We start from the raw sequence: 16,538 nt of genomic DNA on the forward strand, positions 1-16,538 counted from the left end.
CCAAGAAAAGAGACAGACAGGAGGATTCCCGACAGGACCAGGGGAGGAAGAAAGGAAGGATGGGAGACCGAAGGGAGGACAGACGTCCAAAACCCATGGGCGGAAGGTTCACAAGTTTCACCCCGCTAAACGCGCCGATTGACCAAGTCCTAATGCAGATTAAGGACGAAGGGTCCCTAACGTTCCCAGGAAAGCTGAAGAGTGACCCCAGCAAAAGGTCCAGAGACAAATATTGCCGCTTCCATCGTGACCACGGCCACGACACCATTATAAAAGGGCCGACATTCTCGCAAATCAAGGTAAGATTAATTGACCCCTCTCTAACGCTTTAAAAAGGGAAAGGACGAATTCTGACTTGACCTTCGGAGAGTGTTAGGCCGGCCCCACACCGGTGCTCTCTAAAGGTTTTCTCTCGATCGTTTTTGTCATGCAGGTTCGATTTTGAGTCGCTAGTACGGTGTGACCCATTGGTGACAAATTTTCAGCATCATCAGGTTGGAGAAGAGAAACTAATCTGAAAATTTACTAATTTTTTTACGACAGAAATAAAATTGCTTTTCTCTCATTTCTCTCTCAAATTCAACCAGTTTATCCAAAAAAAAAGAAAACGAAAAAAAAAAAAAAGTCAACTCCTACCTTTCTTAGAAAGTCACAACTCAAACCATTCAGCTCCAGAATGAGATTTTCCTTTCCTCCCTAAGATTTGTGGCTTAAAGCTGCTTAATACCCTCCTCCATCCGATCCGCACATCTCTTCTACCTCTGTTCAGACGTTCGGTTGAAAATTATGGGAACTGGGGTGTGAAAAAGAGATGACGGTGAATCTCTCTATAGAGTTAGGACTTATTTTTGAGTGATACGGTGGGTGCTACATATTTTATTAAAGTGACTTTAACATCTTGTTGAGTCATCAATAATGTATTCTTATTTATACTTGAAGTAACAATTTTAGATCCAGAGAACTAGTCTATTTGTTTGTGATTAGTTTATTTTGATAAAATTGAATTTTTTTTTTTCTGAAACTATTTTAGATAAAAGTAAAAGTTACTTGAAATAGTATAGTGAGGTTTATAAATAATACCAAAAAGTACAGTGAAGCACATAAATAGTAACAAAAATAAGTTGAATAGTAAAATAAGCTGATAAAAAATAAGTTATCCAAACGGACACTAAGCGTGCATTTGCCAACAAATATTTGCATGTTTTGCGTTTTTTTTGGGGTCTTAAGGCACTGTCCATGGACCACCAAACCCATGAAAAACACAGCAATCACTCACTCGGGTTAACTTTTAGTTTGATTTTTTTTAACTATAGTTTAAATTTGGAGAATTTTTTTTTTATAATTATATTAGTATAATAATTAGTTGAAATATTAATATGTAAAAGGTTAGGCATTTTTGTAGTATACTCTGTTTATTTAATGTATTATAAGCTCAATTTAAAACACTAGTATAACTATTTTCGTACATGTTCTAATAAGTATTATTATTTACTAAAATAATAATAATAATACAAGAATATCTACCTAATCTTTGAAGATTGCTAATATTACATGTTTATTTTATTTATTTTTCTATTAATTAATTATTAAAATAATTATTACGTTATTGTGGTGGGACATTCGAATGAACCCCAATTTTCTCTACATTATACATAAAAAAAAACTAAGCGTTGTAATTTTTTTTCCATGTTCTGTCTCAATGTAAATTCAACATTTTTAATAACGTTATTATTACCACTTGTTTAGTTGTTGCCATTGATTTTTGTTATTTCTACACATTTTATTATAATCATGGTATTATTGTTCAATTTTAGAGACCTGTGCAAATTTCAATTGGAATTGACAGTGAAGAATAAAGACCCATAATTTTAAATATTATTGTTCTTTTGGTAACTTCATTATGCAGAATCTTTCATGGAAGATTCATTATACCAAACTAAATTACTTTAGCAAATTCATTATGAAATTACCAACATATACTTCACTATGCAGAAATTGATTACTTTTGCATCCAAGCAACTTGTATCTTGTTGGACTCCCTAAACATTGTTTTGCGAAATTAATGTATAACAAGAGAGGTGATTGAAAACCTAAACATAGATTCAGTTAAGATGAATAAGTGCTAATCTAGTTGGCATAGTTTTTTTTTTTTTTAATAAATTTTTTATCTTAATAAAATATTTATAAATAGGGCTTTCAAGACATTAATATAAAGAGTAACTACCATTGTTTCGTAAAACTCTGTTTTGATGTAAACCCTTTTTTGAATGGGATATCGAAGAATTATGGTATCGAAGAATTATGGAAAATAATTTTTTATTAATTATTTTATTTTATAGGATCGTATCTATTGCGTGTGATATGACAAGGTCAGTGTCGATTTGCAAGTGCTAGATTGTATGGTATATGGTTGAATATTGGATATGATAATATGTTGAATTTCAATCAAATTGGATTGATTTTGTTATGCAGGAAAATATTGTTAAAGCTTGTGGTGTTTATACGTAAGACTTTTTTTTTTTTTTTTTTTTTTAGAAATACTAAATATTTTAACACACATACACACACAAGGGGAGAGGGGAGAAGGTTTTAAAGAAACTAATAGTGGTGTATATCTAAAATGGCCTAACTCTTGGATATACAGCACAGATTTTAAACTTCTATAACTCACACTCATTTTCCAATGTGGGATTAACCCACTATTTTTTCTTTTGAAAATATTAAGTATTTTAACACATATACACACAAGGAGAGAGGAGAGAAGGTTTTAAAGAAACTAACATTGATGTATATCCAAAAAGTCCTAACTCTTGCATACACCATACAGGCTTTTAAAGACTATTTTACTTGTTATGCAAGTAAAGTATTTTTCTTGTATTATGAGTCTAGTAACCATGGTTTAGTATATGGTTAGTTAAGGTTTAGCCTCCTATAAAACAGCTAACAAATAGTTGACATAATGTGTATATATATATATATATATATATATATATGTATATAACTCCTATAAAAAAATGTTTTAGAAAAAACATTATTACCAATTTAGTTTACTAAGTATTGAAAGTTCAAGATTGTTGATTTAATTTTATTTTGAATATGAATCGAGCTTGAACTCATCCCCAGATAAATTACATATTCAAGTTTGGGTTTATTTCTTTGTTGAACAAGCTGGGGTTTGTTTACAAGCTACTTGAATAATTTTTTTTCCCCTTTATATGATAAAATCATAAAACCATGACTAAATTTTTTAACCCCTTTACAAATCTATGTTAATAATCAATAACTAAATTATAGTTGAAATTATATTATTTGAGTTAATGAGATAGAATGATTTTCATTATTGAATTTATAAAAATTAGATTCATCAACCTTTTGTTGTTAAAAATTATATAATTTTTACTACAAATTGATTGTTTATATTATCAATAAACTACAAATAATAATTTGATATTGTATAAACTCATTTACAAATTTACAAAATTCAATCTCAAGTCTACATAAATATATTTATATGTATGCTTTTCTAAAAATAAATGTTCATCTTCTTCTACTGCTTTGGCTTTGTTCTCTATGGTGGTTGTTAGGTTGGAATTGATAAAGATTAAGATACCATCCAAATAGCCTATAACTAAATAATATAGGTATTACAAGACTTTGCAAATTGATTTTGAATTTTTATCTTTTAAAATGCTATTACAGTGCAATTATGACTTAACTAGATAATATAACAAGACATTGCCAGTTGATTTTTAATTTTTTCTCTTTTAAAAATATTACAATGCAATTATGACTTTTCTTAGGTTACTGGGTTTGACTTAATCCCTTTCAGAATATTACAAGGAAATTTTAGAAAAAAATAGTGTTTTGAAAGCATTACCAATAATATTTTCCAGTAAAATTAAGAAGTAAATAAAATTTTACCTTGGTCGTAAGTGAACTAAATTGTTTATGAATAATTTGAGCTATATTTTGGGGAAAAAAAATTTATATTCTTATGTTTACCAAACAATTCAAATTTAAGCTTGACTATTAAACAAGTCACACTCAAATATAAAAATGTATTCGTGAATAAACTTATAGATGTCATATTTAATCCAAATTAGCATAATTTAGCATTGAGTTCATGCCAACACAGTGGTCATACATATTTCTGGCAATGTCATTGGCACAAGAGGCTGGAGAGTATCCATATACTGTAACAAAATGTATTGCTCCAAAAGTGATGCAAAATATTAATGTAGATCTTGCAAATTGATGTGGCAATCAGAAGTTGATCATCCTTGTAGATTCTACCTACAATGTAGGATTATTCATGTATTTTTTCATTAAAATTTCCTATGAAATAAAATTAAAAAAAGAAAAGGAGGCCTTTTATCTAGAGAAGCACAGTCTACATTTTTATATAAACCAAGTAAAACTAAACCCAGACAAATTGAAAACAGTGTTTACATTCCATAACTAGGATCCAGATCTCATGCCTTGAAACCTTTGTCAAGAAGATTAAACCATAAACACAAAGACAAGAAAATGAATAACTTACCTTTACAACCAAATGTCACGTTTTCCATCACCATTGGAGTAGTGTTGTTATGCATAGTACAGGATTTAAGACGTAAATAGTTAAAATTCATTAATCACACATTTTCAACTACAACTGTGATTACATATGCTGTCAAAATAAAAGCAACTTTTTATATCACTGTAATTACTGCAGAAAGCACTTAAATCAAATAGCAAGGTGATGAAAATCCTCCAGAGGATTAAAAAGATAAAATTGTTTGCGACAAATGTTAAAAATAGGCAACAGAGTTGATGCAACTTACAAGAAGACTCTAACAAGGAAGATTTCATCTTCATAAATAGGTTGTTCCCTAATTCCAATTGGAATACTTTTCGTGCACCTATGTGCCATGGGGGTTTGGGGATAAAGAAGATGATGATATTTAATCAGGCTCTCTTGGGTAAGTGGCTATGGCGCTATGCAATTGAAAATACATCATTATGGAGAAGGGCTATAGAATCCAAATATGGCGTCAATGGATGGTACTGGTGTACAGGTGAGGTGTGGGGGCCAAATGGAGTGGGGTTGTGGAAGCATATTAGGTGTGGTTGGGATAATTTAATGTGGATTTTCAATGGTATGGGTACTAAAGTGCTTTTCAGGCATGATGGACGGCAGGGGGGAGAGTGGAGACTAGTTTAAGGAGAGACATCCCATTTATTTTTACTTTCGAGAAACAATAAAAAGCCACAGTTGTAGGTTATAAGCAGATTCTTAAAGGTCAGTGTTCTTGGAATCCTGTGCTAAATCGAGCAATACAAGACTGGGAAGTTGAATCTGTGATGCAATTTTTAGAGGATCTTTATTGTTAGAGATATATATTAGACATATTAGCCCAATGTAATAGGTCCAAGCCCATTCCTGCTTGTACTAGTAGTCTAGGGTTTAGTCGCCTATATATACTCATGTTAGGGTTCATTGTAACACAAGTTATTGTACTACACTCTCATACAATAAAGATGTAGCCCTTAAGGGATTCCTCCGTGGATGTAGGCCGTAAGGCTGAACCACGTAACCCTTGTATTCTCAGTGTTCCTCCTCTATGCTTCCTCTTCCGCATCTACTCTAGCATACACAACATGTTATAACACATCGCAATGCTAATATTTAACATGGTATCAGAGCCAAACTTCGTTCTTGGCATCAAACAAACATCTCTACACAGCAAAGAAAATTCACACGTGCATACCACCATCTAAAGTCACACATATTTCTCTGCTGGATCTAGACTCCACGGCATCTCGTAGCCACCGTGGCGCAGTGCTGTGTCCAAGATCCACAAACACAAGCAAACCCATGACATCAATCTCAGATCTATGCAACTTCAAGCTTCGCCTGATGAAACCAACACCACAGACGTGCTCCAAGATCTCCTGCGACCAAAACCCAGAAATCCAGTCACCCGAAGCCTTTCCACGCGCCTCCACGCGCCTCCGTAGCCTCTGGAAAATCTCCCACGCGCCGCCATAGAATCCTTACTTCTAGAACGTCTTCTGGGCGCACGCGCCGCCCTGTCGGCCTCCTCATCCGCCGATCTACGAAACCTGCGATTCCGGCCCTCATCTGAGATAACACGCGCTCTCACGCGCTTCCAGGATTTCTGGCTTCTCCTCCACGCGCCGGTAAAGCTATCACGTGCATTCCACACGCCGGAAAACTATTGCTGATGTCATCTGACGTCAGCGGATGACGTCATCACTCCACGTCAGCAACCACGCAAGCACGTCCACGTCAGCCCTAGTCCACGTCAACGACACGTCATCAGCCACGTCAGTTGTGTCGTCTCGTCAGCACCACGTCACCTAGCTGACCGTTGACCGGACCGACCCGACCCGGACCACCCGGATCCGACCCGTGAGCACTTTGACTGTTGACTTTGACTCTGGATCAGTTGACTTTGACTTTTTGCGTTGACTTTTGACCAAAAGTCAAAATTTCCAAAATGGCCTATCTTGCTCAGTTTTTCGCGTAAATTCCGATTTTGGCCTCCGTTTGTTCATTTGAAGCTCCAAAATTGGACATTTGGCACATTCTTCATTGTGGTTTCTTCAAAGGCATTCTTCAAGGCATTTCCAAGTGATCATCTCATGCTTATCCAACCTCAAACCTTCATCGAGCTTCCGCCTTGAGTTTGAGGGAGGGTGTTAGAGATATATATTAGAAATATTAGCCCAATGTAATAGGCCCAAGCCCATTCCTGCTTGTACTAGTAGTCTAGGGTTTAGTCGCCTATATATACTCATGTTAGGGTTCATTGTAACACAGGTTATTGTACTACACTCTCATACAATAAAGATGTAGCCTTTAAGGGATTCCTCCGTGGATGTAGGCCGTAAGGCTGAACTACGTAACCCTTGTGTTCTCAGTGTTCCTCATCTATGCTTCCTCTTCCGCATCTACTCTAGCATACACAACATGTTATAACACATAACATTGCTAATATTTTTAACATTTATGACGCTAAGGTTAGACTTGGAGAGGTTGGTGAATTGGTGTGAACACCTTCACCCACTATAAGGTTTTGAGAGAGGGGGGGGGGGGGAGTGTAGTGTTCCCATAGAGAAGTATTTGAAGAGTTCGAGTTCCACTGAGAGTGGCTCTCTTTTCATGGTGTGTGGCTCAACGGAGGGTCTTAACAATTTATAATTTCAGACGAAGGGCCATCATTGTTATGAAGTGGTGTTATATGTGTAAGAAGATTGGGGAGGATGTGAATCATTTATTCTTACATTATCATGTGGTTTGGAAGAAGTAGTCTATGTTGTTTGGTATCTTCCGTGTCTCTCGGGCAGTGTATGATTTTCTTGCATGTTGGAGAGGGTGGATAGGATGGTATGGGGTTGGTGGGATTTGGCAAGCAACTCCCTTGTGTCTCATATAGTGTCTTTGGAGAGAGCTTAATGCTTGTTGCTTTGAGGGAATGGAGTCAAGTGTGGGGAAATTGAAGTAGTATTATCTGTTAAGGACTCTTTATGAATGGACTTCATCATCTATGGCATTTTCTATTGAGGGGATCCAAGATTCCTTGGATTCTTTGAGATATTATTAGCTTCGTATTTTCTGTCTTTTGTTTTGTTTTATGCTCTTGTTGCTCCAGGTATAGACATCTAGTGTAACCTGGTTTTTGATCTTTTTTTCAATATTAATATAACAAAAAGTTTGTTACCTTCAGTGAATTCCATTAAACCAAAATTATTACGTTGTTAACATATTCACAATCTTCATTATGCCTGTATACATTTATACTAACCCAAATCCTGTCTACCAAAAACGGCTTCAAGCTCTGCTAGCCTTCAACCAAAATAGTTCAAGGTTGGCATCAAATAATACAAAATGGGAATACATATATATAGTACAAATAATTTCATGCTTGAAGCACATGGTAAGCTCATTTCCGGATTTACAGTCCATGCAACTATGTCTGGATAAAAAAACATAAAACACTATACTGAACTAAAGAATAAAATGATAAAATTAATTAATGCATCCAATCAAATTTGTTTATAAATTTAGGTCATTTCATTCCTGAAGTTTCCCATGTATCAGACGAAGACATGACAAAAAGAAGCAATATGGTATTTTTTAATACCTATAGACTTGACTGCCAAAGACCCAAAGTAGAGTCACTCTTGAAAGGCAAAGAAATCAGATGTTGAAGCTCAAGCATCATTGTAAGAGCCACAAAAATAGCTGATACAATTCTTTATCATCAAGAGTTAGCATGGAAAATCACAAGAAGATTGTGTCTCCAAGGCATGCTGGTATGACTCCATTATATGGGAATTCATTGAAGAAATATTGAAGGGCGCATATTTTTGTATCATATATTGTGCAACTACATTGAGGCTTTGATTCAATCAAATGAAGCTTGACATTCTACTGGTGGAAGGGCCCTAAACAAGGTCAACCATATCACCACAACTTTTTGTGACGTAGGACAACCACACTAACAATAGAACAAAAGATAAACCCTAGGAGTCAGCACCTAAGGGCTGCTTGGAGTCAGCACCAAGCAAACTGGAGTCGGCACCAGTGAAAGAAAACACACGTTTATTTTTTAATAATTCTCAAAAACTGTCTTACAATAATCTGAAAAATTGTTTAAATAGCCAACAATAAAAAACCCTAAAGAAACCTTAATCATTAAATGTTCGAGCTTGCTTAATTTCAAGCCCAATAACTAGTATTCTCCATCCATAAGGCCACAGGCTGGGCCGTCTTCTTTTTGCTCTTCCTCCTATACGTGTGTGTAATTGGGGGCTTGTACCTCGTGTCCACACCATTTTGTTTTGAGAAAAGAATACTTATCTACAATTTTGATATCGGGCACTAGACATAAGTAAGGTTTAAATTTCACCAACAGTCAAGATATTGGGCCTTACTATTTGATGTTTTGCCAATGATGTCTTGCTCTTTTTCCATTTGAATTTTCCAAAGAAGTGATAAAAAGAGTAGAAAATATCATGAAATGAACCTGCTGGATTGACTTAATTTGAGGTAGGCACCTTCAAAGAGGAAGTGAAAAGAGAGGAGAGAATCTAAGAGACAAAAGTGAGAATATTGGCTCAAGTTACTTGCAAGGATTATTGGAAAAAATAACCAACTAACAACTTGTAACTAACTTGGCTCCACCATTTGCAATCTTACAACTAGCTAGCTAATCTTGAAACTAACTAACTAACTACACACCTCTTGATTCTTTACAAAAATTACTATAAGATCACATGAATAACACCTACTAACCTATACACCTATACCCCTATAGTACACATTGGACTCATTACAAAGGGTCCGTTTGGATTTAGCTTATTTTTGCTGAAACTGAAAACATTGTAGCGAAATAATTTTTAAATGTGTAAATAATGCTGTGGAACCCATTTTTAATGAAAAAATTGCTGAAAAGTGTAATTTGTGGGACCCGTAAACAGTGCACGGGTGCACTGTTCACAGTTGACTTGTCAACAATTGTGGGCTGAACCAAAAAAAAAAAAAAAAAAAAAAAAAAAAAAAAAAGAGAAAAACGCAAATTACAAAATGCAAATGCCAAATTAATTTGAATCCAAACGAGTACAAAATATACAAAACTCTGGATTGTCTGACCACAAATATGAGGCTCCTACTATCTCAGGGGGATAAAATTTTTGGCACAATATAGGATGGGACATCTTAAAATGTAACTATTAATTTTTTTACAGGTAATAAAATTCATCGAATTGGAACTATTGATTATCAAAGCTCCTTATTTAGTGGTCAAAGGGTCCACGAAGTGCTTCTTAAAAACAGATTATATGCAGACACCCATAAATGAGTGATGTTTGCACAAGGAGAAAACCATTGAAGCTAAGAAATGACGCAAGAAAATAACACGTATTAGTCTCCACTAAACTTGGCTGCCATGGGGACCAATTGTAGACAGCTTCCTTTTATGCAAGGATTTAGGGACTATTTGAATGCTAAACTAGCAAGAATAGCAGATACTCCTGAAAAATAAATGGTGAAGATTATATGGAATGGCTGCATGCTGCTAAAAGCAGATTTCTCTTAATCTTGTCCAAAAGAGATCCTTCTCCAAGCATTGGTTGGGTGGATTTTGTTTAATAAAATAAGCTTTTTATAAAAACTCCTATACTTAAGTGGTTTGTAGTCAAAGGTTAGCTACAAAAGCCAGGATTTTTTGGTTGTAATAAGTTTGTTGTATTAAATCTGGTGCATTATATGCCAGAAAAGATGATGTTGGTGGAAAGCCTCAAAATCAGAGATTAATCAATTAAGCCGTTTAGACTTGACACAAATTTATGATTTTATTCTCTGAATGGTGGAAGAGAGTTTGTAAGGTTTTAACAAATTTCAAAGGAAACAACAGTAGGACTTCTTTGAAAAGCAGCTATTTTTGGGGTTTTGGAGGAGCTTTGGTGAGGAATTTGGCCTCTTTTCCTAAGGCTTCTCCATAGGTGCTCAAGTTTTTATTTATTTATTATTTTTTTATTTTTTTAAATTAAAAAAACAGAAGTTATCAGCAAGCTGTTTTTTTTTTTTTTTTTAATATTTTAAAAATTAAAAAAAAAACAGAAGTTATCTGCAAGCTGTTTTGTAACCCATGGGCATTTCAGCTGTTTGCTGATTTGTAACGCAGCTTGACTTTTTAGGCAGATTCTGTTAATCAGCCTTGGGTTGCTTCTCAAAGCAACTGAAGCTTTCTCCAAAAAGCTGTTGTAGTGACCAAAAAGGGGGGATTTTGCATTCCATGGAATCTCACATCGCCTAGGGAAGCACATGGGAATGTGTTTATAAGGAATTACCTCCCTTTAATGTGTAGAGGCATTTTCCCTCACTGCTGTGTGCTTTGGGGGAGAACAAAACCGTGAGGGGTATGAGGCCCCAAAGCGGACAATATCTACACAGGTGTGGTGGGGTCATGACAAATAGTATCAGAGCCCGGTCATAGGTTCGAGTCGTTGGAGCCACATTGTGAGGGAGGGATTGTGAGGGATTTTACAATTCACTCCAATACCAATAGGCTTGGTCTGCGATCGAATGCTATAAAAGATTTGTGCCCCCTCATCCTTCACCAATTGGTCATTAGATGGATCGGTAAGGTACACGGTCCGAAAAATGATATCAGAGCCATGCCCTAGTCGGAAGTGTGGGCCCCACACGCAAGGACGCGTGTGCTTGTAAGGGGGGTAGATTGTAGTGACCCAAAAGTGGGGTATTGCATTCCATGGAATCCCACATCGCCTAGGGAAGCACATGGGAAAGTGTTTATAAGGAATGACCTCCCTTTAATGTGTAGAAGCCTTTTCACCCATTGCTGTGTGCTTTGGGAGAGAACAAAACCATGAGGGGTATGAGGTCCCAAAGCAGAAAATATCTACACATGTGGGGTGGGGTCGTTACAGCTGTAGCTTTGAGAAAGCTCAAGCCCTTCTACGTCCTAACCCCATAATGGCACAACAGTGGAGGAAAACAAAACCGTGAGGGATATGAGGCCCCAAAGCGGACAATATCTACACAAATGGAGTGGGGTCATTACAACTGTAGCTCTGAGAAAACTCAAGCCCTCCTAAGTCCTAACCCCTTAATGGCTGGAAATGTTTACAAAAATATATTGGATTCAGGGTTTTAAAAGATTAACAAAAAGGGTAAAGTTTGAGCTTACAATAAAGTAAGAAAACCCAAGTTTAAGGAAAAAGAAAGTCTGACCAGAATTTTAAGAGTTTTATATATGGGAATTTTTAGGGTTGATGGGGTTTAAAATTGGTTACAGGGTGCCAAGGAAAAAGTGGAAGGAGAATTACAAATCCTTAAAATCAAAATAAGTTCAGTTTTAGATCGTGAGGGTATGAAAACAAAATGAAAATGATAAGTGATACCTAAAAGTTACCCATAAAGATTAAATATTAACTTATTACATCATTGTCTAATTTGTTTCTTTTTCCCTAGTTTATCTACAAAATGTACGACTGGCCAAATAGAGAAGACTTAAACCAGTTGACATGGGTTAACACAAACTCGGTCAATGTGTTAGAAGGTTTGCGTTATTCTTTAACAAATTTGCTAAACAGACTTGTCAATGTGGTGTTGATATGCTCCAACCAGCCCAACCTGTCACCACCCTATCTTAAGTTGAAAAGATTAAAGGTTTGCCAAGAAAATAAAATGTAGTGGCAGTATATTCTTACAGACCAAAGCTTGTGCATCATAACTTACTAATGCCCCTTGGAGCCTAGAACGGTTGGTGAAACAAATTTTAAAGCCAGCAGATTGCTGTTTGAGCTGTTCTTATAAACATGTATAAAGAGGAACAAAAAGAACTACTGAACTTTGTGCTATACTATGTAGTTCTATCTTCATCCTTCAAATGTAAACCCTCGCAGTTCTCTGCTAAATTTAGAGAGAGAATTTCATTATGTTTGCATCAGAATCTAAGAATTTTCTTTGGGGTGGGGGGGAGAAGATTCTTTCTTCAAATATCTATTCGGTAGAGTATCAGGATAATAACACTTTCTAGGCCACCATGGTTAACAATGTCCATATTTTCAACACAAGAGTTACAAAATCAGCAGGCACCACAACAATTGCATAGATGAATTTCATCAGTTGAATAATGTTCTAATGAGTGTCTAGTTAAGTAGTTCACCTCCCTTTCCCCCATTATCTACCTAGTACCTATCAAAAAAGTGGCTAGTTAAGTAGTTATAGTACATGGGAGCCTTTTTCTACTTTGAGAATTGTGTTCTTACAAAACTAAATTTTTTTTAGGGTTTTTTTTTTTTTTTTTTTTTTTTTTCAATAGAAAATTATGATCTTAGTAATGCTATGAAAGCAAACACATCCAAGGAAGAAAAAATACCATAGATTATTGATACAATCAAATTCTGCCAAACCAAGGAAAGCCTATTTGAGTACAAATCATTGATTGAGAACACAAATCATACAAGCACTTTAAGGTGGAAGCTGAATATGGCAGCACATCAAAATCTTAAATGCATTGCTGTCTAGTTTAGGGTTTGACCAAACAATTACATTTTCAGTTTTTGTATGTTAAATGCATATCAACAGTGTAAGTAAGAGAATGGTACAAATATATATGATAAAATTTACTGAGAACTGCAATAAAAGTGAATTTATCATACTCCTACTTGTTTGGGCATAATCTACACATGGGGTTGTGTTCCCATCAAACAAATAATATCATTCTCAAGTTCTTCTTTTCAGTTAAAAAATATATCTGGAGCAATAAAAGAAATAAGTCTGAATCTCTACAGTTTGAAAATGGATTAGTTGAAATTGTGCCTATTAGTGCACTATATATTCACCACACACAGGAGCAGACCAAACATACTCGCATTTTTTTTTTTTGGGATTAAAAGATAAAAACAACATACTTGCATTTTAGTTAGTCAAAAAAAAAAAAAAAAAAAAAAACCTTGCATTTTTGCAATTATGCAATTTTTGTATAGGAAAATTTGAATTTTTCAAGTTGTCACAAATATTTTCTTAACAATACATGACAAGCATAGCAAAATTAGGGGTTGCAATTACTTAGATCATTTTATAATCCCAATTGAACACACAAGATAGAGAGTATTTATTACCTCAATGTGGCTGCTATGAACTAGAAATAAAATGATAAGTTAGTTGTGTTTGAGATGACCAATCTCCTGAATGCGGGTGAGAGAAGAGAGTTTTGGATTAAACTTTGCTTGCTTATTTATTAATTGCTTCTACTCTTAAATAGTCTCAAGCAGAGTGCCCAACTAGGAAATTCAAATTACATCTTGATAGTTCAGCAGTAACTTCAAATCACAACTAATCCTAATCAACAACTCATCCTAATCAACAAATACAATCCTAACCAACAACTTATCCTAATCAACAACTCATCCTAATCAACAACTCATCCTAATCAACAACTTGAAATAAAATTTGAAATAACAATCAGATAGCCATCAACTCCCTATCAGTTCACTCCTTATCTGATGCATGCTTATCTCCTCCCTCTGTCTGAATCATAACAGTGGCATTGAACAACGGTTCTCCTCTTGCTATATCCCTAAGTGAAGCAAGGTTGGGAATATAAGGATGAATCAGAAAGTTACATAGTTTTTCAATCCTATGAATCTTGAAACTTGGGTTCAATGGATTGAAAGAAACCAAATTCCTGCCATGATGTGTGAATAAAATGTCACCATTGCGACACGACCCTAGGATTTGTGGAACGGGCAATAAAAGTGCTAGTTTTTCCATCGAGAAGTCCATAGTGTATGTCTTAGTCCAAGATGCTTGAACACCATAGTCCTTCATTACCCATATGTGAAAGCACCAGAAAAAATCTTTAGCACGTTTAACAATGGCAAGATGACCTTCCAACACCCCAAGATTGATCTCCCACTTTGACCATGTAGTTTGATCAGGTGACACAAACTCAGGAGGTGGTGGAACCAGTCGAAAACACTCATCCTCCACATCAAAGGAATATATAAACTGAGGTACACTAGGGGATCTCACAACCCAATGAATAATTCCATTGAGAAAAGTAGTATTTCTTGGCTGATCGAGCAAACCATCTCCAACATTAACACTCTTCCAAAGACCATTACCCTTCTCTCCGAGTGTGTACACAAGAGTCACCATGTTGTTACTAACTTCAGCTACATACTGTTTTTTGGACAAGAGAACCACCTTGTATACTTGAGTTTTGGGACAAAAGCCAAGGCAAGGACACATGGGAGAAGATGTTAGGTTGATGCCAGGCCTAACTATGACGAACTCACCCGTTATAGGATTACACACATATAATTGATCCAATTTCACAAAGTCATGATATTGATGCTGATACATCTCGCCTAGCAAAATCAACCCATTGCATGAATCCAACAGACTAAGTTTCACATTACATCCCATACCTAAATGGGTTTCAGTGGCAAACTTTACTATAGAGTTACACACATAATTTCTATTGTCAAAATGAACTGCGTAGAGATGCTGTTGACGGTTTTTGTTTGTGGGTTGGAGGATGATGCAGGGTTCTGCTCTTGTGTGATACAATTGAGCGAAACTAGGATCAACGAGAAGATGTAGCCATGTCTTGCAAACGCACCTACAGCTGAACAGGGTATTAAAGGGCAGTCGTGACAGAATGTCTATCACAATATATGGGTGAAGCTGTGAGATGATGTCAGTGCCACCGACTTTTCCATCTTCTTTTTCTGCTTTGGCCTTCTTCTTGGCCATGCCGGTTGTTGGGTCGGAATGGGATTTGCTTTTTCTTCCCATGGTGAAGGACTTTGGCAATTGCAGTAAGCAAGATGGGTATAAAAAATTTAGATAGCTGCTGCACCTAAACAAAATACAGGACTTCTATCATTTTTGGTTCTGAAATTTCTCTTATGCATAAACGCTTACAGGCTTACAGCAATACATATTTATATCTGAATAGAACTAGTCCGGAAAATATCAACAAGTCTACTATCATCTAGAATTTTCTCAATTAGATTGCAAAGTAATTTTCAACATCTCTCTCAATTTGTAATTTTTTAAAGAAAGCGTTTGATTATTATGTGTTGGAGAAGAGAAACTAATCTGAAAATTTACTAATTTTTTTACGACAGAAATAAAATTGCTCTTCTCTCATTTCTCTCTCAAATTCAACCAGTTTATCCAAAAAATAAAAAAGAAAACGAAAAAAGAAAAAGAAAAGTCAAGTCCTACCTCTCTTAGAAAGTCACAACTCAAACCATTCAGCTCCAGAATGAGATTTTCCTTTCCTCCATAAGATTCGTGGCTTAAAGCTGCTTAATACCCTCCTCCATCCGATCCCATCTCTTCTACCTCTGCTCAGACGTTCGGTTGAAAATTGTGGGAACTGGGTGTGAACAAGAGACGACGGTGAATCTCTCCATAGAGTCAGACTTTTTTTTTTTGTGAGTGATATGGTAGGTGCTACATATTTCATTAAAGTGACTTTAACATCTTGTCGAGTCATCAATAATATATTCTCATTTAACCAAAAAATAAATAAATAAATAAATAAAATAATATATTCTTATTTCAAGTATAAATATATCCAAAGAACTAGACTTCTAAGGGTTTATTTGAGGTTCATTTATTTTATTAAAATTAAATTTTTTTTGTTGTTGAAAATATTGTAGATAAAGATAAAATTTAGCTGAAATAATACAATAAGACCTATGAATAGTACCAAAAAGTGCAGTGGAGTACATAAATAATAGTAAAAATAAACTAAATAGTAAAATAAGCCGTCAAAAAATAAGTTATCCAAACAGACACTAAGCGTGCGTTTGCCAACAGATGTTTGCGCGTTTTGTGTTTTTTTGGGGTCTCAAGGCACTGTCCATGGACCACCAAACTCATGAAAAACGCAACAATCACTTACTGCTATAGTGTTTTGTGTTTTAAAAATTATTTTGCTACAGTATTTTCAGTAATAAGTTTTCATTTTTCAGCAAAATAA

At 35.3% G+C, this 16,538-nt stretch overlaps 2 protein-coding genes across 5 annotated transcripts in view; both read right to left on the reverse strand.

Annotated features, from left to right (window-relative positions):
* Nucleotides 1-16,538, reverse strand: part of LOC115963123 (F-box protein At3g07870-like) — a 43,493-nt gene that overhangs the window by 12,719 nt on the left and 14,236 nt on the right. For 3 of the 4 annotated variants that reach the window (XR_004085705.1, XM_031082017.1, XM_031082016.1), the window contains one exon: nucleotides 637-761. The gene's annotated coding sequence lies outside the window, so the exon portion shown is untranslated. Of the gene's footprint in view, nucleotides 1-636; nucleotides 762-15,883; nucleotides 15,898-16,538 lie in introns of those variants that run through there. The other variant, XR_004085706.1, reaches the window with a different exon arrangement.
* LOC115963122 (F-box protein At3g07870-like) lies at nucleotides 13,750-16,014 on the reverse strand. The gene is made up of 2 exons (XM_031082015.1): nucleotides 15,776-16,014; nucleotides 13,750-15,404 (listed from the first exon to the last, which is right to left on the reverse strand). The coding sequence occupies exon 2, from the start codon at nucleotides 15,338-15,340 to the stop codon at nucleotides 14,030-14,032; it is 1,311 nt and encodes a 436-aa protein (XP_030937875.1). The 5' UTR covers nucleotides 15,341-15,404; nucleotides 15,776-16,014; the 3' UTR covers nucleotides 13,750-14,029.

Source organism: Quercus lobata, chromosome 10 (genome assembly GCF_001633185.2).
Source record: "Quercus lobata isolate SW786 chromosome 10, ValleyOak3.0 Primary Assembly, whole genome shotgun sequence".
Taxonomy (NCBI): Eukaryota; Viridiplantae; Streptophyta; class Magnoliopsida; order Fagales; family Fagaceae; genus Quercus; species Quercus lobata.